The 26525-nt window shown below is 38.0% G+C and overlaps 2 protein-coding genes across 8 annotated transcripts in view; one reads left to right on the top strand and one right to left on the bottom strand.

Moving 5' to 3' along the window:
• Positions 1 to 5819, top strand: part of uhrf1bp1.S (uhrf1 binding protein 1 S homeolog) — a 55791-nt gene extending 49972 nt beyond the window's left edge. For both annotated transcript variants that reach the window (XM_018249292.2, XM_018249293.2), the window contains exons 19-21: positions 1317 to 1425; positions 4826 to 4893; positions 5525 to 5819. In XM_018249292.2, coding sequence (XP_018104781.1) covers positions 1317 to 1425; positions 4826 to 4893; positions 5525 to 5635 — 288 coding nt within the window. In that variant the 3' untranslated portion in view covers positions 5636 to 5819. The remainder of the gene's footprint in view (positions 1 to 1316; positions 1426 to 4825; positions 4894 to 5524) is intronic.
• A 6522-nt stretch (positions 5820 to 12341) lies between these two features.
• taf11.S (TATA-box binding protein associated factor 11 S homeolog) lies at positions 12342 to 26193 on the bottom strand. 6 transcript variants are annotated; one of them, XM_018247902.2, is made up of 6 exons: positions 26067 to 26193; positions 24466 to 24590; positions 21092 to 21243; positions 15496 to 15583; positions 15299 to 15395; positions 12342 to 14026 (listed from the first exon to the last, which is right to left on the bottom strand). In XM_018247902.2, exons 2-6 carry the CDS (start codon positions 24574 to 24576, stop codon positions 13899 to 13901), a joined length of 576 nt encoding a protein of 191 aa, XP_018103391.1. In that variant the 5' UTR covers positions 24577 to 24590; positions 26067 to 26193; the 3' UTR covers positions 12342 to 13898.
• Positions 26194 to 26525: the final 332 nt, after the last annotated feature.

Raw genomic sequence — 26525 nt, 5'->3', positions numbered from 1 at the left:
ACAATTAACAAGGGAAATGGTGCACATGCAAATAAAAACAATTTACATAATCACATGCACTAGTCATGTTCTTTAAAGATTTGGATTTTGCAGAATCCTACCAAAAATGCTAGGATTTGGGCTAGTCCTTAACTGAATTCAGGATTGGTGCATCCTTAGTAAAAACATATATAGTTACATAGTTAAATTGGGTTGAAAAAAGACAGTCCATCAAGTCCAACCCCTCCAAATGAAAACCCAGCATCCATACACACACCCCTCCCTACTTTCACACAAATTATATATACCCATATCTATAATACCTATAGAGTTTAGTATCACAATAGCCTTTGATATTCTGTCTATATGTGTGTAAAGTTATGTCTCGAACCAAGGAGATTTCAGTGATGATCCAAAAAAACTGTTTTGATTTTCACCAAGCTGGAAAAATTGTTCCCTTTATTTGTTTCTCAGCTATGTGCAGGAAAACAATTACTTTGTGCCCACATACTTGTGTGCACATTTTTAAAGCTCAGTTCAGAATACATTTTTATTTTTTATGCGCACCACAATTTGTTGTGTGCGCTTGCCTCAAAATTTGTGTACGAGCTTACAATGATGCCATCAGTCCACTTGGAGGCAGATCGTATACAAATGGAGGCAATTCAATGCTATTGCATGCACTCTTCAGCAGTGGTCAACCAACAAAGATCACACCAAAAACAAATTGTGTAATACTACAAGAGTTCTCAAAGAACCTCAGCCTAACATCTAAGTAACTAAAGGCCTCTCTTGCATGGGTTTTATTGTGTTCATGACCATCAGGGGAACATTAAACAACAATGATGTGCAAAAAAAAAGAAAGAAACACTGCACCCTGTCTACTGTTTGCTACAGTACTAAATGTACAGACTACATGGATAAGTCAGAAAATTATTGGAAGAATGTTCTGTGGAAGGATCAAACCAAACTAGAGCTGTCTTCAATGAAAAGTGTTATCTTATGAAAGGCAAATGTTATCCCATTTGTGAAACTTATTGGTGGTAGTATCATGGATGCAAATTCTGCAGGAAAATGTTGGGGTATTGGTCTGGGAATTGAAGCTCCAGCACCTTTGTCCACAAGCATTATGTTTTAGTGATATATTGTTAATTCTCCTTTTAAAAAAACTTGTATTGAATGATTTTGAAATTCATAGTATATTAGGGATTACCAAAATTACTAGAGGCTTATAAAGGGTAAACAGGGGAAGCTAGATTTTGTGGGCATAAAGAACTTGCGTATTGTTTTCTTACATTGCATTTTGTTTGTTATGATGTTTATTTTGTGTTTGACAGGATAATGGGCCAAGTCTCTACTCTTCTCCACTGCCTCCTCAACCAGTCATACTCAGTGTGCAAAATATCAAAGTTCAACGGAAAGAAGATGGAATCTTCGTTTTAACAGGTATGTGGAAACTACAAACTTACCTTGATAGTTTTGCTATCTACAACTCTGCCTTTTGAGAGGAATCTGTTAGGAGTGCTGCTGTGCTTCTTTCAGACAGAATCAGAAGTTAAGTTCTAAAAGTTACATGGGCTCCATGTGAATTATTATACATTGTATTAAGGGTGTCACCTAATTTAAGTTTTTTTTATCCATATCTTGCTTTACTTATCTTAAATTCATGACTGCCTTTTATAGGGATTTGTGGTTTAATTTTCATTTCTAAATTGCTGACATTGCAAATACTTAATGCTACCATTTAAAATTTTATTCTTGAACCAACAAATATATTTTTTTAGCTGTAATATTGGTGTGGAGCACTGGCTGCATTTGTCAGTGCTGTATTGGTGAAGGGCAGGTGGGGCGTAGGCATATAGGTGTTAATCTGGTGCAAAGAGCAGAATGCAGCTTACCCCATGTTGCAAGTGCTTCTTAAGTAAGCATTTAAGGTGGCCATAGATATTAAAAATTTTAAAAGTTCTTTTCATTGTCGTAAGTCCAAGATTATCTTATAACTATCGATTAAATGTATGATTTGTCCAACTAAAACGAAGATTTCAAGCGATATTGTCTAGTTGAAACTAGGAAAACTGCCTTTTAAACAATTGGACAATGGATAGATTTCACTGTGAACAATGAAAATTTTCTAACATGACCAATCTATTTTCTGGTCAATGTTGGACAAAAAATCGTTAGATGCTCGATTGTTCTGTGCCCACTAACCTTACGATAATTTGATAGATTTGTAGGCTAGCACTAGAATTGGTCATCCAGGAGAGAAAAGTCTATGGCCACCTTAAGGGGTGTGCTTTTAGACTTTCCTACAATTATATAATGGGAATTTCCTTTTCATATACATCCTGACATTTCAGTACACATGGGTAGTATTGTTCTGCCCATACAAAGAGGTAGGACATGTAACATGGCCAATACAAATTAACCTTGACCTATAAGAAAGACACCTGACTGCCTCCTCACAACTGTTTTACATTTGCTAAAGTTGTAAAGGAACTAACAATATACTTGGGATGGGAAAACCTTGTATTGACATGGAAGAAAAGGAATTTTCAGCAAGTAGGTAAGCGAATTCCCATGTCCTTAAACCAATATAACCAGCACTCCTAAAATCTTTACTAACCATTCATACAAATTTATCTCTGGAGCTCCCAGTCTAACAGTATTTAGAATAACTGTAGAAAATATTTCAACTGACACAAAAAATAGGAAGGTGGGGCAACACAAACAATGAAGGGGCAAGGCTTATAGCCACCTTTATTGTAGAAAAAGGAATAGAGTACTTAACTAAACACTAAAAATACTGGATTACCAAATGTGCACAGGGCTAATTATAAAATGCTGTTATTTTTAAGGTTTGGGTTAAGTTTCCCTTTTAATTCAATATGATAAAATACCCACTCAGTTGCTGTGTAGAAACACATTTTTTTACTATTGTCATTAATTAGATTGCCAAAACAAGCAGGAGCAATTCACGTGTTTATATCCACAATCATAATGTATATAAGGGGTAATGTGATAAATAGCACTGTTTGCCTATATGCAGTAACCTATAGCAACCAATCAGAGGGCAGAATTTACTGGTCATCTGTTTAAATGCAAGCATCTTATTGGTTGCTATGGGTTACTGCTCCTTGGCAAATTTTGTGCCTTATATTACATGTGGGAGTAATTTTCTTAATCATTAGAGACCTCATATGGCAAACAGTGGTGGAAAGTATCTCAGCCCCAACCCCAATTCAATGCCTTTACATCTTTCTAATGTAAACATTATCACTACCGTGTTGAGGTGATATGGGAATTAACCAGCTTGTGGCACACCCATGACAATATGTTCCCTAATGGGTTTGATATAAAACATATCATTAGGAGTACATACCTGGGTGTGGTGCTGCAGAGTTTTTAAGGCTCACTTGTTGCTACCACAGTTTCAGGATGAACAAAGGTCACAGTTTGGGGTTATTGTGATGGTGATCTCCTAGGTCAGTGCTGTCTAACTGGTGACTTGCGCCCCCGTACAATATATAAAAGTACACAAGGAGGACAAGTCACAATAAATACAATAATTATGTACAATACAAAGAGCTTAAATAAGGACATAGAACTTAAAGGGATCCTGTCATCGGAAAACATGTTTTTTTCAAAACGCATCAGTTAATAGTGCTACTCCAGCAGAATTCTGCACTAAAATCAATTTCTCAAAAGAGCAAACAGATTTTTTTATATTCAATTTTGAAATCTGACATGGGGCTAGACATTTAGTCAATTTCCAAGCTGCCCCTGGTCATGTGACTTGTGCCTGCACTTTATGAGAGAAATGCTTTCTGGCAGGCTGCTGTTTTTCCTTCTCAATGTAACTGAATGTGTCTCAGTGGGACATGGGTTTTTTACTATTGAGTGTTGTTCTTAGATCTACCAGGCAGCTGTTATCTTGTGTTAGGGAGCTGCTATCTGGTTACCTTCCCATTGTTCTTTTGTTTGGCTGCTGGGGGGGGGGAAGGGAGTGGGGTGATATCACTCCAACTTGCAGTAAAGAGTGATTGAAGTTTATCAGAGCACAAGTCACATGACTTGGGGCAGCTGGGAAATTGACAATATGTCTAGCCCCATGTCAGATTTCAAAATTGAATATAAAAAAATCTGTTTGCTCTTTTGAGAAATGGATTTCAGTGCAGAATTCTACTGGAGCAGCACTATTAACTGATTCATTTTGAAAAATGTTTTTTTTTCCCATGACAGTATCCCTTTAAGTGCTACGTGGTAAGAGACACAGTGGAAAGGTGGTCCGTGACCCATGGAGAAAAGACATTGTCCAATAGGTACCAAGACTAGACTAATGTTTTAGTGCTCAAAAAGGTAGACTTTTAGTTTTTTCCTGAAAAGATTGAGAGAGCACTCCTTAAGGAGGAATTCAGGGATGGAAGTCCAGATGAAAGGAGCAACAAGATAGAAATGTTTGAGACGAGGTGGCAGTGAATGTGGATGGTGTGAAAAGATGTTAGCAGAATTTTATATGCTATCCATATGCCATGCTAAGGATTTTTGTTGGGGTTGTACAGATTCCCTCTTAGGTTTACTGGGCATGGATTACTGTTTTGGCTACCATTAAAACATTGTACCAGTAGTCCTCTCCCCTCTATTTCCCCACAATGCCTTTTATGTTCTGTGATGAGTATCAAAGCAATTAATACTAGGCATTGGATTTGCTGGGTACTGAAAAAGTGGCAAATTGATTGACTTTAGTATTTATTCAACTCCAGTTACTATTTAACTTTGTTAATTGTTGAATTGCCTACATTACCGTTTGACAGAAATCCACATAAAGCTTAATAATTACTTGTTTTAGGTGATGACACAAATGCTGCTCTTCCTCTAGCTAATGAAGAAGTATCATTATTACCGCAAAGCAAGGAGGTAAGAAATAACACTAAAGTGGGAATGCCATACTCCACTCACACACAAGCAAAACTGCAACAGTTATTAAAAACAGCGCCGGATTTAACTTTTGCGAGCCCCTAGGCCGCGCGGTCCGACCAGGCGGCCGCGCGGTCCTAGCGCCCGCCTTCCCAGCGCGCCGGCGAAAAAACGCCGGCGCAGCTGGTGCAGTTGAACGGCAGCTGGGCGGCATGCCGCCCCTATTTCTTTGCCGCCCTAGGCCCGGGCCTATGCGGCCTTGCCGCAAATCCGGGCCTGATTAAAAATCCACTAACTGTAGTGAATGCTTCCTACCTAATATTTTTTCTTTCCTTATGTAGATTTTTTTTAATAATGCATCTTATATAAAACAAATAAAATTGAATGGTTCAGTGGCTGGAGTTTTATTGTGTTAAAAGTCTAAAAATTGCTAAGGGCCATCAAGTTGATGAGAAGGCACTGACATGCCTACTCATAAATACTAGAGCTTATAATCGCCTAATGTTAGAATTAGATCTGGGAAGTTGCCCACGCTATTATTACCACAGAATATTTTGAAAACACTTGCTTTTTTACAGATAACTGGTTCATATAGAAAGATTTTATTCTTTTGTTCGTTTTCTGTATACAGGAACTGCAAAGAGAACTAATAGCTGCGCAGATCAAGCTTGATCAACAGAATGAACAGCAACAGAGGCTTCTTCAGGAGATTAGAAAATACAATCCTGACTTTCAGCTTTGATATTTGTTGATGTAGACAGAAAAACAAATCTAACCTGTTTTTTTAACCATGCTTAGTAGTATTTTCTCTTTTCTGAACTCATATTCACAGAATGCACTGGTACAATGAAGTAAGACCCACTCTCTGAACCTCTGTGGTGGAAAGGTAGTAAGGAATAAAATCACTAGGTGCTATTAGTTGCTAAGAGACAGCTTCAATTTCATTTGTGCCACTAATAAGAAACTGTCAATAAATAACTAGAATAAGTGGACCTGTCACCTAGACATTAAAAGCTGTATAATAAAAGTCCTTTTCAAACTGACCATGAAACCCAAATAATTTTTTTTTATTAAAACATCCGTACCTATTATAAACGCATTTAAAAATCTTAGCTGTCAATTGTTTATTGCCTGCTGGGACAGTTACTTTCACTTTCCATTCTGCCTAGATATGTATCTTTGGCCTCTTCCCTAACCCCCTCCTTCCTTACCATCCAACTTTGTAATTAGAGTATGGGAATAGACATCAGGTGCCTCATTTTGGCTCATAAACAAGATTTTGACATAATGCAAAGTTTGCCTTAAGCTGGCTGCAGCCAGCTTGCTGTTATTGTAAATTCTTAGACTGAAGGGAACAAGATTTAAATAATTTATATAGTTTAAGTAAAGTTTATTTTGCTTGACTAACATGATAAAATAGGATTGGAAATGATTTCTTAGGGTGACAGGTCCACTTGAATAAGCCGTGTCGCAACAGAGCATCTCCATCTGAAATGCTGGTTTATATAACTGAACTATCTGTATGGTAGAGTAATTAGTGGTCATCACTGTGATAAAAGGGAAAATAAATAGTTAAAAAATGTAAGTTTAAAACAGTGTAGCATGTTACATGTGGAAAATATTTCAGTAACATTAATTATTAATTTATTAATTATTAATTTTAAACATCTGAAACTGAATTGTAGAAAAAGGTGGCAATTATGCAATATAACAATTGTTAAATGGAAATATTATTTCTGATATTTTGCACTAACTTTATCTGAAGGTGATGTACTACTATTTTAAAATTACACAGCTTCTACTAATGCTAATTTTCATATACAGTTAGGTACATAAATATATGGACAGAGACAACTTTTTTTCTAATTTTGGTTCTGTACATTACCACAGTGAATTTTAAATGAAACAACTCGGATGCAGTTGAACTGAAGACTTTCAGCTTTAATTCAGTGGGTTGAACAAAAAGATTGCATAAAAATGTGAGGAACTAAAGCCTTTTTTTAACACAATCACTTAATTTCAGGGGCTCAAAAGCAATTGGACAATTGACTCAAAGGCTATTTCATGGGCAGGTGTGGCCAATTCCTTTGTTATGCCATTATCAATAAATCAGATAAAAGCCCTGGAGTTGACTTGAGGGGGGGGGGGTGCTTGTATGTGGAAGATTTTTCTGTGAGCAGACAAGATGCAGTCAAAGGACTCTCCATGCAGGTGAAACAAGCCATCCATAAGCTGCAAAAACAGAAAAAAAACATCCGAGGAATTGCTACAATATTAGGAGTGGCAAAATCTACACTTTGGTACATCCTGAGAAAGAAAGAAAGCACTGGTGAACTCACAACGCAAAAAGATCTGGACGTCCACGGAAGACAACAGTGGTGGATGATAGCAGAATCATTTCCATGGCAAAGAGAAACCGCTTCACAACAGCCAAACGAGTGAACACCAATCTCCAGGCGGTAGGTGTAGGTGTATCGATATCCAAGTCTAACATAAAGAGAAGACTGTATGAAAGTAAATACAGAGGGTGCACTGCAAGGTGCAAGCCACTCATAAGCATCAAGAATAGAAAGGCTAGATTGGTCTTTGCTAAAAAAAAAAATCTAAAAAAGCCAGCACAGTTCTGTAAAAATATTCTTTGAACAGATGAAACCAAGATCAACTTTTACCAGAATGATGGCAAGAAAAAAGTTTGGAGAAGGCGTGGAACAGCTCATGATGCAAAGCATACAACATAATCTATAAAACATGGCGGAGGCAGTGTGAGGGCTTGGCCGTGTATGGCTGCCAGCGGCACTGGGACACTAGTGTTCAGAGACACTGTCTACTCAAATCGAGCTAAATGCAGTCAAATTGATTGGGAGGCGTTTCATTATACAGATGGACAATGATCCAAAACATACAGCCAAAGCAACCCAGGAGTTTATTAAAGCAAAGAAGTGGAATATTCTTGAATGGCCAAGTCAGTCACCTGATCTGAATCCAATTGAACATGCGTTTCACTTGTTGAAGACTAAACTTCAGACAGAAAGGCCCACAAACAAACACCAACTGAAAGCCACTGCAGTAAAGGCCTGGCAGAGCATTAAAAAGGAGGAAACCCATAATCTGGTGATGTCCATGAGTTCAAGACTTCAGGCTGTCATTGCCAGCAAAGAGTTGTCAACCAAGTATTGCAAATTAACATTTTATTTTCAAATTTTTAATTTGTCCAATTACTTTTGAGCCCCTGAAATGAAGTGAGTTGTTACATTTAAAATTCATTGTGGTAATGTACAGAACCAACATAATATTTATGGACCTTAATGTATTAATATGTGAAATATAAGGTACTCCTCCTAGCATAATCAAAACAAAGGGGAAAAGCAGACTGTTGTATACTGATACTTTAATTATCTACCTCACAAGGACCCAACATGGAGTAACTTCAGTCTCCCTATTTGCCATGTTCAGCGCAAGAATTTTATTTGTGTGTGTGAAAACAAGGAAATAATTAAAATAATAATGTTAGCACAATGCTCGCCCACCACTTTTCTAATGCATTTTTACAATTTCGTTCCACTCGACCACAAAACAGGCAGCACACGGGTAAAAGGCAATAATTTATTACAATAAGCTGTTACTAGGCGTGACATGTTTTGGAAATAACGCCATTAATAATCACTTGGATTGGTGAATGGGTGTTGTTGCTCAAGTTTTTGTTTGGGTATGAACATGCCTCATTCTTGCAAGTGCAAAATTTGGAGCTGTTCATCAATAAGCTAAAACCTTCTATCATGGGATTTGTAGCAGATGGAAGGCAGTAGACAATTGTTCTATGTCAACCCACGTTTATTATGAAGGTGATGAGACCAGTCTACAACCCGGTTCAATGCTGCTGCATTATAGTATTTAATACAATCTAACAAAGCGACTTAGGGCCTAGGTGGCCTTCCCAATCAAATAAACTTAGTTATGAGAGATTGATATCTAAGAAGTCAGTTGTTGTGGTAATAAACTGGAAGAGCTTGGAATATGTATAGTATGGGTGCCCAGATGTTGTTACACTGGAATCTACTCTCGACACCTGGCCCCCATCAAGAAATCTACCTTATCGCACTGCAATGATTTAACCCTGCCCATTTTGTGACCACACCCCCTGATTACCATGTTCTTTTTACAAAATTTGGCAGGTTATTTAAGTTTGAACACACCCCCTTCCCCTCGGTGCTTGCTGTCAGTCAGTCCTCCCTTCCCCTCTGTCTGTGCTTGTTGCAGTCCTCCCTTCCCCTCTGTCCGTGCCTGTAGCCTTCCCCTGTGTTTTTGCTTGTTGCAGCCCTCCCCTTCCTTTCCCTCCTTGCCTGTAGACTACCTTCCCTTCCTTGTCTGTGCTTGTTGCAGCCCTCCCTTCCCCTCTGTCCGTGCTTGTAGCCTGCCCTTCCCTCCGTGTCTGTGCTTGTTGCAGCCATCCCTTACTTCCCCTCAGCCCGCCCTTCTCCTCTGCTCTGAGCCCAGCCAGCCCTCTCTTGCTCTGAGGCTGGGCCCCAGGTCGCAGTCTACTCATAGACTGCGATCGACGTCCTGGGCACCCCTAATAATAATCTAGGAATAACTACTAAACTAAATTTTGATAAGATGCATCCTACCAAACGAGAGCATATTATTTTTCTCTGTCTCTATTATATGTGTAGTAACTAGCAGTTCAAGTCCCCTCAAAAAATTCAGAGACAAACCTTGAACAACCAGGCAGGGAGAGAGAGATTTAGAGCATAAGATTTGGTGTAGTTGACTTTGAAGATTTGTAATGAAAAAGAAAAGGTCATCCATGTATGTGTCTGTTTTGTGATGTATGTGTTTGTCTTGGAGGCTTCCAATTTCTGGGTTCTTGTGGATTGGTTGTTAGAGTCAGGATAAACGTTGCTCCTTGCACTACATACTTGTATGCTCACAGATTGAAGAGGACTCACGTATAATGAGGGGCCTTGATGTGGAATGATTTTTTGTAATGATTATTTTTAAAAGCAAACCGTGCACTGGCAAGTTTTATCTTTCGCTTAGAATAGTATGTGAAGTCTATGTTAAAATTGGTGTTGAATGCATCAGGCATCAACAGAAAATAAGTCATGCAATGTTTTTTTTTTTTTAAATTGTGACACCAAATTTGTGTGGGACATTGGATTTCTTGGTTGAACAGTCAAGCTGAGGTTAGAAGAGGACATTAAATTCTGTTGTTCTATATTGGTGAGGCAGTCATTGGCTAAACTGTATCTATCCTGGCCAGTAACCTTTTCAGGAATATGACTGTGCTTTTATTATCTGATTTTGTATTCTCAACATTAAAGTGTAACATTCAGGCAAGATATTCATAAATCTATGGGAAATGTTGATTGGACCACCAAGGTGTATGGTCTTTCTTAAAGTGTGTCTCTTGCACAAAAGCAATAATTGCTTTACATTTCCTGATCACTGCTCAAAATAAGGCCTACTTTTGCAGGGAATTAAGGCCATTTGCATTTATGGAGACTACAGTGAGGTGTTTGCGATTTGAACAGGAAGGTTGCATCATGGATGTACCTGAAAGCTATTAAGATGGGGGGGGGTTAATAAAGATGACCTTAAACTAATACAGTATAAAATGGGGTTGTAATAGTAAGTGCCAATACCTGCCAGAGTGATCACTCTCCCAGGTTATATTATAACCAGTATGTAGGTAGGTCGTAAGACTGCCGAGGATGGGGTCTCCCATGATTAGAGGTGATTGTGACTATACCTTCTCTCAAGACCCTAAGTGGATGGTAGCTAAGTATTCACCACTGTAAGTAGTGGAAGTGGTTAAACACCTAATAGGGAATAAGAGGAGACCTCAAAAACGATGAGACCATAGGATAGCAATAAAACGTTATAATATCAACACAAACAAAAAAAATCACAGTTATAGTCTGAATCAATATGAGCACAGCCCTTTCCAAGTGCAAACCAAGAGTAAAATTATCATTGCTTTTTCATACTTATGCATGGAAGTCGGGAAAATGAAAATACCCAAATAGTGCTAAATATTGGTGTATGCAGAAGCTGGTGTCTTCGTCTGCCCAAACCACTAGAAGAACAAAAGAAATTTGCTTGCTGAACATAGGGTGTCATATAATAAGAGTTATGGTTTCCAGTAAGAGTCTGTGTACGTCTCAATAACAGACCATTGTTGAGAGAAAAAACCAGAACAAGTGTAATATGTCAAATAATAATTTCACCTGTGACATTTGAAAATCTGAATCTGTGCACACCAACTATACACAGGTGTTAATAGTGAAAAAGTGTTACATCACACGTGCTCTATAACGTGGATGAGAGAGAATCAGGTAAAGTTAATACCCACACTGAGAACCACGGTAAATCCGGTGGTTGATTATACTCACAAGAGCCCCAAGTAAAAATGTTATATCAAAATATAAATGTCCCTTTGCCATTCTTAATCTTCTTTTCTCCTTATGTAGGCAATATCACATATGACATGTGCAGAAGCATTTGACAAACCTTTAAAAAATAATTTAAAACACACTCAAAAACGTTTGTTAAAAGGTGCATATAAAATCCAATAAACGATCTCCTTGGTGCAGCTGCAGTTTCTCCTTGGCGTCTCTGACACCATACTGTGCATGTCTCCATTTCCGTGTACCGTGCGTTTTTAACTAAGCATTATGGTATGCTTGTCCTGTGGAGCATATCTAGAGTTCAAGATTCTACACTCAGATAGAAAAGGGGCTGAGTGAAGACAGACAAAGGGTAATCCATGGCATATACTCATTACCAGTAAGGTCTTGTGGATAGGCAATACAAGCTGGAGTTTATCCCCTTGCAGGGAAATGAATTAAAAGGGTTCTTGTGTTCTACAGCTATTGTAAGGATAAAGATAGGTGGGTTAATCTGTTAAATCTCCGTGGGTGTGGAGTGTATGCCAGTAAAGGGAGTGCCTGAAACCCAGGGCTTCTTCCAGTGAGCACTACAGAGCGACCAGCTTCTTTGTTCAAATTTCCAGTGGCAGACACATGTGCGGTAGAGATCGATGACTTCTTTGTTAAAGTTCGACGGGCTACTGCGCATGAGCACCCATGTGAAGAAAGAACAAGAAGGAAGCTGATTGCTTTGTGGTGCTCGCTGGTAGAACCCCCAGACAGGTGCAGTTTTCTGCTGTTAGGAGCATCGGCCCGGGGTTTCAGGTATGTATATACAATCTCTTGGGGGTGCCTAACTTTTGGCAACCCCAAGAAATACAGCCTTTCCTTTTATTACTACGTTAATATATATTTTAATGATACCCAGCAATTGCTACTTATTAATGACAATGTATCTTGAACTCTTTATCTATTGAAAATAAAAAATAAATAAATAAAACCAATAGGATTGTTTTGCCAATAATATGGATTTACAGTATGCAGCTTAGTTATAATGAAGTAAACACTTTGCAAGTTAGGTTTACAAGAAACATTTACTTTATTTTAAAAAAAAATGTATAGAAACTAAGTAGAATTTTTCTACATCACACAACACAGGTTGAGAGAAGCACAAGTACCATGGTCACTTTAAAAGCAATCATTTACAAATAAATTGTATAACTTGGCCATGGTTCAAAAAAAAAAAAAAAAAAAGTATCCTTTAGTCAATCTGAAAACATTAACGTCATACATTAAAGAAATACATTAAAGTGTGTCCTGCTGACTTTAGTCTCCCAACATGTTCTTTCAAAACCAATTTTTCAGTCACAAAACAATCTAGGTCACCTGCTTTGCAATACTTGATGGCACATGAGATTGTGTAGTGTAACACAAGCCAAAAGAAAAATGGGGGGGGGGACAACCGTCAAAGCCAAGAACATTGGTTTAATGGCAGGTGTAATCTATAATTAAAGAATAAACCTTTTCTCTCTCGCTCTCTAAATTGACTAAATAGTGCATAAATTAATATACCTTTCTCCTGATGTTCAGACAGAAAGGAACTGTAACACCAACAAAAGAAAGTGTTACTGAAAATATATTGTACAGTTGCTCGGTACTCATACAGTTGGTGTGTTTGCTTCATAAAGGCTACTATAGTTTATATAAACAGTCTGCTGTGTAGGCATGGGGGCAGCCATTCAAAGCTGAAACAGGAGAAACACCAGTGTTACCAGTTCAGGGCAGCAGTACATTATATCACCATTCTTTCAAACCACTTTTATTTTTGGTGTTACTGTTCCTTTAACTCTTAAGCTCAATTCAGCAGCTCTGGGGTGAAACCCAGTCCCCTTTTCTCTCTGTCCTTATCTCTTCGACAAGAATTTATATCAGCCTGGACAGAAAAAAAAAAGAAGAGTATTTTTATGAACAGTTTATGCATCTCTTACACGGTGTGCGCACCTGTTGCAGTATCTGTGCACACCCAGGAATAGAACGAATCTGTGCTCCTGCTTTCTCCAACGCACGGTGACATATTGCGGCAGGCGGAGGATCCTGCTTCTGTGCTGGAAAATTTGAAATATGGCGCCAATGACTGACATACGGGGGAGAAGAGTGGAATATCAATAACCATGCAAGGGGGCGGATTCTTTCAGTTTAACCCATTGCGTGCTGTACAACAGGGCAGATTTTTTATTTTAAAGGTTTACATCCTCTTTAATGGAAGTGAGAATAAAGCTCACCATGATCCAATCACAAAATTAAAGAGTTTAATGAAGGAGTTTATAGTTTCATTTGCACGGTTAAATTCACTTGAACAGTTAACATTTGCTTCAATAAATTTCAACTAACATTTGCTCAAAAAGCTCGGTGGAACTATTGTGACTGGAATATAGTGAGTAGAATTCTTAAAGTTGATAACATTTCAAGAAATCCGTTTGCTTGGATGAGCGGTGGATTGTAATCAAGATTACTCAGCAAGTCTAGTGGCTTTAGCTTTACCACTACTCAATACAGAATATCTTTCTGGATGAAAACAATCCCAGAGATCCCCTGATTTACATACAAAAAGTAAAATGAATGGCATGCACCAAGGAATTAAAACATTATCTTCTTGTGCTTGGAGTTTGGAATTTGTCCCCGAGACTTTAGTCGTCTGAGGGCTTCCCTCATGTGTCTGGGTTGTAATGGAGGATTATCCCCCCACTTTTCACATACATCCAAAGCTAGAAGAAAAGAGAGAGCAATTCAGAAACCAGCATATAATATACAGTACACAAGAACAGGCAAGCAAAGGAGAGATGAAAACAAAACATGGAAAAACTAGTAATCGTCACAAATTAATAAGGAACTTCGCTAATGCCATTTAGCAGTGCACCCCACTTACAATTTTTCAGGGGAAAATTATTTTGGCACCTATCTGGTATGGGCCATGGCACTGCTGAAATATTAGATTTGTCTCAAAGTCCGAATGAAAAACGAATAGGAGAGAGTCTTAAGAATATTTTTTTTTTTTACAATAAAATGTAATCTACACAGTCTATGGAGCAGATTTACTAAAGGGCAAAGTGGCTGTCGCTATCGAAAATTCGCCAGAAATCCCATCCGCAGGGACATTGACAATTAGTAAATTGTCGATTTCCCTGCGGATGGGATTTCTGGCGAATTTTTGATAGCGACAGCCATTTTGCCCTTTAGTAAATCTAAGGCATAGAGGACAATTTGCTAGCGAAGAGATTGTCGGTAGCGCAGTTTCGTGCCCTTTCTTTGGACGAATTTTTGCTCAGGCGAACGAACATTACTCAAATTCACTAAAATGCAAATTTTCCATTACATTACCCCTTTGCCAGAGTTTCCTTCTCCAGTTTATACCTGGCAAATTGATAAGATGAAGCTACATCCTCCTCAGTCTTATGTCAGTGAAATCATACCCTGTATGCCGAAGTCATAAAAATAAAACTTTTTTTTTTTTTTACCATTTATTTAACCATTTGAGGGGCATGCCACCTTTGTTTTAAGGTGGGCTCATGGGTAGGGCATTAGAGGCGCTCTTTTGTTTTTATTTTGCTTCCTTGAACATATTTAATAAAAAGTGGCCACTTCAATTTCCCCAACATCTCTAATTAAGACACATATATGATCTATATGTACCAGCTCTATTCAAACTGACCTAAGCGTTTGTGTATTAATGTTTCGCTAGGCAGAAATTAATGTTGGCAAAACTTCACCATGAAATGCTTGCGCTGATGAATTTACGCTAGCGAAACTTGGCCAGCGTTCACCTGCCGAGACACAACTTCACATTTTAGTAAATTAGCGTAGTGGTATCGAATTAACAGCTGCCCAAATGTTTTGCAACCAGAAGAGTATTTTATTATTTTTATTATAAGTAAGCAATAATGTATTTCAACTTCATACATTTCTAATGACATAATGCATGTATTAGGCCAAAAAAAGTGCGAGGGTCTTGAGCTAATCCAAAATAAGAGGATACTCACCTTCTTCTACAACCTCACCCACAAAGACTTTGGAAATGCCAGACATTGCAATGACAACATTCTGGGAAACTGAGCAGCCTGTAATGTTCTGAATTAGCTGTAAAAGTAGTGGGAGACACGGAATTATTAAAAGGTCACAAAAGAAGAAAACTTAACAGCTAGTGAATATATTTTGAGGGAAGATACCAATGTCATACCCGTTTAATAGCAGCTTTAGGGAAAGCAGAACGCCTGTACATCTCATATCGATTTAGCTGTTCCTCAGAAAATGATGACACCAATATTCTGTGGGAATGAAAAGTTAAGTTATCTGATACCAATTTACTGCATAAAAGGATTACAGTAGAACTTCAATTTTACATCCCCTGATTTTAAGTTTTTCCTCATTTTATTTACATTGTTGTTTTGTGGTCCCGTCTATATATTATGCATAAATTTCCCAGATTTTACATTTTCCCAGATTTTACATAATTTTTTCCTGGTCCCCTGGAAAACGTAAAATGGTGGTTCTACTATAAATGACACTTTAATTCTAGTACTGGTTTAAACAATTTTAAATTTAATGACATATCTGGAGTCTGTACCTTTTAAAGTGTGAAGAACAATTCTTTACTAGTACAGTATATAGTCATGCCTCCAGTGGTAATGTCACCCTGATATAGTTCCAACAGTATCCAAGGCAACAAAACAGTATTCACTCCAAATCAGATTGAACACCTAACTCAACTGCCTTGTGTCCTAAAGGGGGTGGTTAGCCTACTATTAACTCCAACAAATATCAAATACAAACAAGGCCAAGTAAAAATCATGTTAAAACTAAGAGAAAGCACGCACTCCTACCACCCACTTGGGATTAAAACGTAATTTCACTACATATAATTAAAATAAAAAGTTATGGTCAGCTTTTGATTCATTTTATTTCAAACTCACATTAAACTTTTTCTGTAGTTAATGTCAAGTTAAGGTAACATGCCCAGGCCACGAAAATTTTCGTGACTTTCAGCGCACGCACAGTTATTCTGGATTTAAGATTTACTTCAACTGCGCATGCGCCTAAACTTCAGTGAAGACACGAAAATTACAGACGATGAAGAAGATGGCTGCAGTGAACTCAGAGGCCAAAGGGGTGAGTAAAAAATTAGGGGCATTTGCCCGGGGGGGGGGGGCAGATAGGCTGGGGGTCTACTTAGGGTAGGGGGAGGGTTTTTTTATTACAGGTTGAATTCTCCTTTAACAGATGACAACTCCAATTTTATGGTCAACAATTCCGTATTGCCAACATCATAATTCTTTCAGCAGAGGATCATTTTTGGGAGAAGATGGCGAGGACTTCAACACCTGCATCTGAAATGTCAGGATGGATTAGGACAGAAGAAGAAGCAAAGGCAATTTTCAAGGATTCAAAAAATTCTTGGGCCTCAGAGGACCAAAAGAACTTAGTATTTTCATGTGAGAGCTGTAATGGGAAAATTCCTTGATGGATCTTCGGTAGAAGTTTGCAAAGTTTGCAAATTCAATATAGCGCTGAATAACCTTCAGTCCTACAGGAGTGGGGCAGTCTTAACCTGCAGGAACTTTTCCTGGATAAATTTCAAAACCAGAATTAGAAAAAGTGAGGAGAGGAGATAGAGCTTCCAGAGGACATCACAAATGGGGGGTGTTGGTAAATAAGAAATATCAGTCAACTGCCGTGTTGCCCACCAGGTCTAGTCATCTCACTTTAAGGCATCACAATCACAATTTAATGCTTAAGGTTTTAACTAAAGTAAAACCAAAATGCAGCTTGCCTGAATGGGACCGTGTAAAAACAATGCCAATTCCGGGGAAACAAAGTCCGGGGTTGTAAAATAGGGGTTTGACTGTATATCACAGTCACTAGGTGATGGCTACAGTAGAGCCGTATAAGCAGAGCTTTGGAGTCGGAGGCAATTTTGGATATCTGGACTCGAGAGTTACCAAAAATTTACCAACTTCTGCTGTCTCCATTTTGTCTCATTGTATCCATTTTTTTTTTCAATATTTTTTTAATCATTTGTCTTCGAACGCTTTTCAGTTTCAAATGAGCGTCTCTGACCCCATTTGACAAACAAATGCTCTGAAAGGCTAAAATGTATTGTTATTGCTACTTTTTGTTACTTTCTATTCAGGTCCTTATTTATATTCCAGTCTCTTATTTAAATCAATGCATGGTTGCTAGGGTAAAAAAAAAAGCTGGTGGCAATAAAAAACCAAAAAATGAAAGCGTTTGAAAAATAATTAACATATAATATACTATTAGCATGCACTGGTAAAAGCAGTGTTCCCTTCAGAAATGCTACTATAGTTTATATAAAAAAGCTGCTATCTTAGCCGGGGGGCACCCATTCAAGACCGAAAACAAATCAGTAAAGGCACAGGTTACACAGCACATCAATACAAATAAGCCTTCTCCAATACAATGGTGTTTAATATGTTCTGCTATGTAACCTGTGCCTTTTCTTTTTTCTAACCTTAATGGCTGCCCCCATGGTTACACAGCAGCTTATTTATATAAACTATAGTAGTCTTTCTGTATCAAACACACCAGTTTTAACAGTGCAGAGCCACAGTTCATTAGATTTTAATTACTTTGATACACTTTCAGTTTTTAGCCCTACTGTTCCTTTAAAAGGAGAACATGGAGGTGGTGTGGTAGAAGTCCATAATTAAGCATCTGCTAGGTCAGTGATCCCCAACCAGTAGCTCGTGAGCAACATGTTGCTCTCCAACCCCTTGGATGTTGCTCTCAGTGTCCTCAAAGCAGGTGCTGATTTTTGAATTCAGGCATGGAAGCAATTTTTAGTTGCATAAAAACTAAGTATAGTGCCAAGTAGAGCCTCTTGTAGGCTGCAATTCCACATAGGGGCTACCAAATAGCCAAGCACAGCCCTTATTTGGCACCCCAAGGGACTTTTTCATGCTTGTGTTGCTCCCCAACTCTTTTTACATTTGAATGTGGCTCACAGGTAAAAAAGGTTGGGGACCCCTGTGCTAGGTGAAGCTAATAAAGCCATTCCGAGCCAGATTTAAGTGCATTGATTTAAAATAATTGATTAATATGATTAAAATTGAGGCCATACGCATAATGATTTTTCTTTACTTTATGACCAATCTTCAGTGAGATCTGACAAAATTGTAGACTTATTGTAAGGTTGGTGTGCACTGAATGATTGTACATCTGGCGTTCTTTCTATATTGGTCCCAAAATTGATCTGGGGAACAATTTTGTGTTTAAACAATTTGTCTGTTGAGCAGATGAACATATTTCAATCACTTGACAATTACATATGTAAATTGCACATATGCAGGGTCGGCCCAGATCCGTAGCTTCTTCCACTCACAGCAAAGATTTTGCATGCACATGCCGGCGCAGCGCGCATGCGCAACACGGGGTAGTCCAGAGGGGGGCCCTGGGAAAAGCAGCCCCGGTGGGCCCCAGTCTGACCCTGCACATATGTGGGGTGATGCCTTGATGACAAAATGATGACAGGTGTCAGATTGCATATACAGACTGTTCATTCCTCGGTACAAATTTTTATTTCAATAAATTACAGCAGTTAATATTATAGTTGCCCAAAAGAGAAAGTAATCACAAAGATATAGAAGATTAAATGTTTTAACTTTAGTTTCCCCACATCCTAATGTGGGGGGAATCAACCCAATTATTCTCCTTCCAAATGAAGGACATTCTCATTGCTGCAAGCTTGTTAATAAAAAAATCTAAATTGTGACTTTAATTGAAAATATAACAAATAGTGCAGTCTAGGATGATTGAATATCCTTTGCTGTGCTGTAAAAACATAATTACATAGTTACATTTTCTATAAAAGCGCAACCACAAGGATTCCTTCTAAGGTAGTCATTTTTCCACTTTCATTTTACGCAATAGTCCCCCAATCATATGCACTCGCATCGTTAAAATAAGACACAGCATTAAGAATCTTATCTGCCTGTGAACCCCGACCCTCCTCTTTGTGATCACTGCATCAATCAGTTCCGTGTCCTTTCCACTACTACAGTTAGTGCTGAGGATTCAGACTTTCTGTGCTCCACTCACACAGTCACAGAGATGATCGACCATTGTCATATTAGTTCAATATGGCATTTGAAAGGATAAAGAACATAACAAGAGAAGCAATGTTAAAAAAGAAAAAAAAGAAAGGAAAGAAACCCAGGCATGTAAACCAATATAATAGAAGATTATAGAAAGACTGAAAGAGTACTAAATAAACATTTAGTGGCATGTATTAAAAGCTGACCCTGTAATGATGGGGAGTAAACCAGAAATAGTGTAGAGAAGGGCTAAGACGATTAAAACAATGAATGCCCCAAATAATGTTACAAAGAAGACTTGTAAGAATATGAAAGGGATGCATAAACGCAGCAAAAGAGCTTCAACTACATGTTAACACCTAGGGGGAGAAAGTCAACTCATTTTCTGACAAATGTAACAAAACTGTAATAACAGAGGATAAGAAGAAAGTGATGGTAAAGTAAATCAGTCCTTGAGAAAGTAGGTCAATGATCATGAAACACGTTGGACAAGGAGATTGGGAACTCAGCTGACAGTTGATGTAAATGAAGTTGAGTAAATCGTCTTCTCGGTGAACATGTGAAGCGCACAAGTAAGTATCCACACCACTAACTGCCGTACAGAACTGATTGATACAGTGATCACATGGAGGAGGAGTGATGGTTGGGGTTCACAGGCAGATACAATTTTGATTGGAGGGGTATTGGGTAAAATAAATTGGAAAAATTACTACCTTAGAAGGATTCCCGTTGTAGCGTTTTTTTTAGTTTTAGATATCTTGGGCCGACCTCGCATCTCTGGTTGCAGGTGGCAGGCCGGTCCGGGTTGAGCTCTGCTTTCTGCTCTCCCCACCTGCCACCTTGCAGATGCACTCCTTATTCCCCTCACCCCTTTTTGTGACATCATCAGAGGGGTGGCGCAGGTCTATAAAAGGAACCTGGAAGTCGAAGGACGAAGAAGCTTAGTAAATGTGCCCCAGAGAGTAGCGAGCGTGAGGAGGGAAAATCCGCAGCATTTTGATGAGACAGACATACAAGCATGGTGTAATTAGATTTTAAAACTGCTGTGTTGCTGCAACAAACGGTGCACACTATTGCTATTTTCTATTGAGAGTCTCAAGGTAAAGTCTCACGCATTGAGGAGCATCGTAAGGTGTGGGAGAACTGTGTTAACAGTTAGTAGGATTCCAACAGTTAAAACTTGGCCCAGCTTGTGAAGTGTGCTACACTATTGTGTGAATTGATCTCTTTTCCTGTGAGATCTTATCAAGAAGCAGATGGGACATATGGATGCTATATGCGGTTGTTGAACAGACTGTGCTCTCTAATTCTTTATGGGTGTTATTTACCTTTGCAAACAAGAAGCACTGACATAGAAAGTAATTTACTTTACTTACCGCACCATTGCATGCAAAATGCAATTATATTTTACTCAGTACTGTTTTTTTCCCCATAATTACATCATAATGGCTGCTGCCTGGGGGATTTGCTTTTGGCAGAAAATAGCTGCAGTTAAGCTTGTTCTACTTATTTTGTAAAAAATAATCAAATTTACTCCAAAGCCCCACAACAGTTTTTCTGATTCCATAATGGCAGAAAATGTTTAGAAAGGGTTACATGCTTTCATAGCTAATGTTTCATCTAGTGTATGCGACACAACAACCTCCCTCTTAGCAAACAATATATACTATATGTCACAGGTCCAATTTAATTACTTTTTCCATACAAATATCCGGCACTCACTGCATTTTCTGGATCTCATCCTCATCAACTTTTTGCTTCTTCTCTCTTCGCTCCTTGGCTTCTAACTTCATTTTTCTGCTGCCTGACACAAGATCAGAGGTCTCTACTGGCTCTGTCACACCAGAATGCTCTGGGCTTTCTGCAACCTTCACCTAAAATCCAACACAAATTAACAGGTAGATAGTTGTGCTGATACTTTGCAAACACTGAAGTAAAGAGACTGATGTATCACTGCATGCATAATGATCTTGTATTTGTAAAATAATGTATTGTGTAGTTTTGTTCTAAAGGGACAAACAAATGAGATGTAAAATGTACAGTACATTGTCAAAAATATCAGTATATCCAACTATCCAATATCTCATTCCCAAGCCATGTGTATTAAAGGGGACCCATCACCCAAACAAATAATTCCAAATCCTGTTTTATCATGTAAGTCAAGCAAAATGAACTTTAATTACACTGTAAAAATTATTTTAATCTTGTTTACTTCCGTCTGGGAATTCATAATTATAGCAAGCAGGCAGGAGCCATTTTGTGGACACTGTTCTTAAGGCAAGTGTTGCATTATCTCAAAATCTTGTTTGTGCACCAGAACGGGGGACCTGATGTCCATCCCCGTACACAATTAAATGGTGAAGAGAATGTGGGGAGTGCAATTACATCTAGTAAGTGCTGAATAAAAAGTGAAAGAAATTGCCTGCCTGGAGAGGAGGGGCAGGCAATATTTTATTGACAGCTGAAATTTTTAAATTAGTTTACAACAGCTATGAAAAAAAAAAATAATTTGGGTTTCATGTTTAATTTGAAAAGGAGTTTTATTTTACAACTTTTTATGTCTGGTGACAGGTACACTTTAAAGGAACAGTAACATCAATAAATGAAAGTGTTTTAAAGTAATGAAAATATCATGTACTGTTGCCCTGCACTGGTAAAACTGACCGGTTTGCTTCAGAAACACTACTATAGTTCATATAAACAAGCTGCTGTGCAGCAATGGCAGAAATTAAGGAAAGGCTATAGGGCACAGATTAAATAGTGGATAGCAGATACATATAACACCATTATGTTCTTCTACAATGCTTATCTGCTGTGTAACTTGAGCCATTTCTCCTTGGAGAGAGAGAATGTGTACTTTCCAAAAATATATGGTTTTCTGGGGTGAACACACTTTTTTTTAACTTTGCCCCCCCCCCCCCCCCCCCCAAATGATGTAAATGTGTTGATTTTGCAGTATCTGGAATTACAGAACTGATCGCTATAATGCGGTGTCTAAATTTTGGGGCCCCTATATGACACATGCTTAGGTAAAGCTATACATATTAGGCATCCAACTGTTTAGTGGAGTCCTGGCATTCAAATTTAGGGTGTTTTACATTGGTACCTAATGATGTGTGGGAGATATGGTACTGTAGTTAGGGAGCTTTAAGGTAATTTTTCAAAAAAATTCACCAATTTCTATAAAAAATTATTACTTTAGAAAACAATTGCAACTTGGTAGTACATAGATATATTAACCCATATTTGATTCTCTAGAATTTGTTCTATCTAATAAAATAATGGGTAGTTTTCTAGGGAAAACCTACTGTTAGCGGAATGTTTGGCCTTGAAATCAGAAGTCGTTTTGTGAAGCGGTGCTTTTGGAAATTTGGTAGTGTACTACTTAGAGATTTTGATCAATACAAGTTAGAAATCTCCATAAAAATATATATATATCTATATCTCTATATCTCTATATCTCTATATCTCTATATCTCTATATCTCTATATCTCTATATCTCTATATCTCTATATCTATATCTATATCTATATCTATATCTCTATATATATATATATATATATATATATATATATATGGTACTGGCGCCAAATATACAGACAGAGACCTTCCCAAATCAGCTGTGTTCTCGTACATAAAATAAATTATGTTTCTGATACATATGAAACATGATTTTCTTAATTTTATTAGACACAGCCTATATTTTTTACAGAAGTGGAATTGCACCAAAATTCTAGCATATTTTGAAAGCTCAGGCTGTCCTGAAAAAAAACCAGAAATTGTTTTCCTGGGTAAACTAAAAGACCCCCAGGAAAGGCACTTAAAGTGAAAGAGTACAAAATGTTCAAAATTGGTCTGGCAGTACCAAATCAGCTGGCAGCGAAAGGGTCAACAGAAAATATGCAATATGCATCATAACAAAATTAGTTAGGTGCATAAATTTGGGTACCCCAACAGAGATATTACAGCAATACTTAGTTAAGCCTCCTTTTGCAAATGTAACAGCCTCTAGACGCCTCCTATAGCCTTTGATGAGTGTCTGGATTCTGGATGGCGGTAATTTTGACCATTCGTCCATACAAAATCTCTCCAGTTCAGTTAAATTTAATGGCTGCCGAGCATGGACAGCCTGCTTCATCCTGTAGATTTTCGATGATATTCAAGTCGAAGGACTGTGACGGCCATTCCAGAATATTGTACTTCTCCCTCTGCATAAATGTCTTTGTAGACTTCGAAGTGTGTTTAGGGTCATTGTCTTGTTGGAATATCCAACCCCTGCGTAAATTCAACTTTGTGACTGATGCTTGAAGATTATCATGAAGAATTTGTTGATATTGGGTTTAACAAGAGCCCCAGTCCCTGAACTGGCCACATAGCACCACAGCACGATGGAACCTCCACCAAATTTGACAGCAGGTAGCAGGAGTTTTTCTTGGAATGCGGTGTTCTTCTTCCACCATGCACAGCGATTTTTGTTATGACCAAATAACTACATTTTTGTCTCATCAGTCCAAAGCACTTTGTTCCAAAATTACAAACGACTGTGCAGAAAGGGCTTCTTTCTCATTACCCTGCCATACAGAAGATATTTGTGCAAATTGTGCTGAATTGTAGAACGTTGTACAGATAAACCATCTGCAGCAAAATGTTCTTGCAGGTCTTTGGAGGTGATCTTTGAGTTGTCTGTAACCACTCTCACAATCCTCTGCATATGCGGTTCCTGTATTTTTCTTGCCATATGTAAATTAGGGGTGGGAAAGGGAAAACATGTTCTGCTTGCTTATTTTGTGACAAAAAGTCACACAATTTCCCTCCCGCCCTAATTTGCATATGCAAATTAGGATTAGGTTCGGCCAGGCAGAAGGATTCAGACGAATCTTAATCGAATCCCGAACCCCCGAACACAGATTATACATACTGTGGCACTTAAAAAACTGCAAGTTCATATATGGTGCAGCTGAATAATTAGGACATGTCTGAATCCAAATTCGGCAAAAACTGTTTGGGTTCAGCTGAGTGCTCAACTTAATACTAGATTAGGTGAATCCTTACTTCTGTCATCATGCTGTCTCCACTAGGATATTTGGTTTCTTACCTCATCCTCAACATCCTCATGCTCTCTTTTCACTTGTTGCTCTGAGACGCTCTCATCCGTTTCCTTTTCTCCTTCACTGGGCATTTCTACTTGAGGCTGCTTTTCTTCCATGATTTTGTTACTTCCTGTACCTTACGGAAAAGCAGAAAAGTTAATTGCTACATATTGATATTACAATAACTTAATTTGGAGAAGGTTTAATAATCAGATTCCTCTACTACTGCTATGCCCCTAAGCATCCTGTAGAAGCTAATATAAGAGCCAGGTTAGGACCACTAAAATGCAGTGGACCATACTTATATGCAACTAATGGCTTTTTTGCCATAGGCCTTTTGCGATTTGCCTTTTTTTGCCTATTTTCTTTCCAGTTGAAGACCATGATGTGTATACGCATAGGGTGTTTTTATGATTTTTTTGGTCTAAATTTGTTCTATAATGTTTATAGTGTGTGCAATCTTTTTTTTTCTTTTTTGACTTATTGCCTTTGAAGATTTGATTGGTGGTGTCTTTAGGATTAGCACTGCACCAGTATATATAACTGGGTAGGCACTTACTAACTCCCTGTACTAATTGAGAGAAAAAGCAACCCCTTACATATTTTTATTCTATTTACAATAGTATTATTATTCTAAGATATAGAGTATGTATTTACTAGCCAGAATATGACACCGCAGCTGTTACCTGTCAAAATAACTGTATGCCCTTGGTCCCAGTAAAATGTAACCCTATTTACAGGTTAAACTAAGGTATTCTTTCCTATCCTACTATATGATCACAAGAAGAGCAAGAATTATATTCTTATTTGGATTATGTGATACACCATAAATTATAACATCTATTATTTTAAAGGCTTTCAAATGTTACATATTGGCATTCTGATAAATCTATGCTCCATACACAAAAAATGTAAAAAAAAAAATCAATTATACAATTGACTATAGCAAGAGATTGTTATGACAATGCAGATATACTAAAACAGAAATAGACATGTCTCATAGCTGGAAGAAAAAAAAGCTAATCACGGACCGATTGTCCTTGGTTAGTGCCCAGGTGCAGCGTATCCATTGTTTAAAAATGACCCACAACACAATGTTATCAAATGGGAGATGGGACTGACCTGGCAAACACATTTCCAATCCCCACATATACAATATACTCACTAAATATTCATTATTGAATGCTTTTAGGGAGTAATATTTGCAACTGTACCATCAATTTCACTAACAAAAATCACTGGCAAACCCAGTTGCACGTAAGAAGTTCTTCGGGCTATAAAGTCATTAATATCATACAAAGCCCCAGTTCTGACAGCTGCACAACGTTCTACTATTTAAAAAAATAAAAGTAAAACGATACTCGCATTATAAACCACATGAATAGAATTGGAGAAGGTGAACAATATGCAGCGTCTGTATAGATGTATCTGACTATAACAGTCCCTAAGACCAATGAGGAACAAAACTTGTTTGAACTTTATATGCATTTAAATATAAATAACAATCTCTCTTTATAAACTAATGGCCATGGTGGAGTTGTTGTTTTTTTACTCCCCTTTCTGGGATTTCAGTGCTCGCAACGCATCCCGAATTGCTGCTTTATACCTCTTGAAAAGCTTCCGTCTTACAGAAAATCCAAACTTCACGTCATCTCACGCGAGATTGGCGTCGCCACACACTTAAGCGTAGAGACGCATTACGCATCCATCTTGTGGGAGTGGCGAATCGGCGTAACGCAACATTGCGCACTTCGAGCATAGTCGTGGTAGGTTGGCTCGCAGACTGTTTTTCTTCCTCTCACACCAACTACTTCAGTTAACGAATGAACAAAATAAATGAAAAACTGGCTTTTAGTGTTGCTTTAATGCCGTTCTTTCCTCCACCTTGTCTTGGCTCCTAATATTTCATCAGAAGTCATTTATATTTTCTGCTCAGAGTTCCGACCAGTCCCAGGATACATAAAAAAATACATCTTCCTGGTTGGCGACAGTGCATACCTCCTAACAGAATACCTCCTAACTGTACCGTTTTCAGAAGGACAATCCCTTTTTTCAACCTGCAGTC

Source organism: Xenopus laevis, chromosome 2S, assembly GCF_017654675.1.
Source record: "Xenopus laevis strain J_2021 chromosome 2S, Xenopus_laevis_v10.1, whole genome shotgun sequence".
NCBI classification, from domain to species: Eukaryota; Metazoa; Chordata; class Amphibia; order Anura; family Pipidae; genus Xenopus; species Xenopus laevis.
The sequence above is the reverse complement of the archived record's forward strand: the minus strand, read 5'-3'. Positions and strand labels throughout refer to the sequence as shown.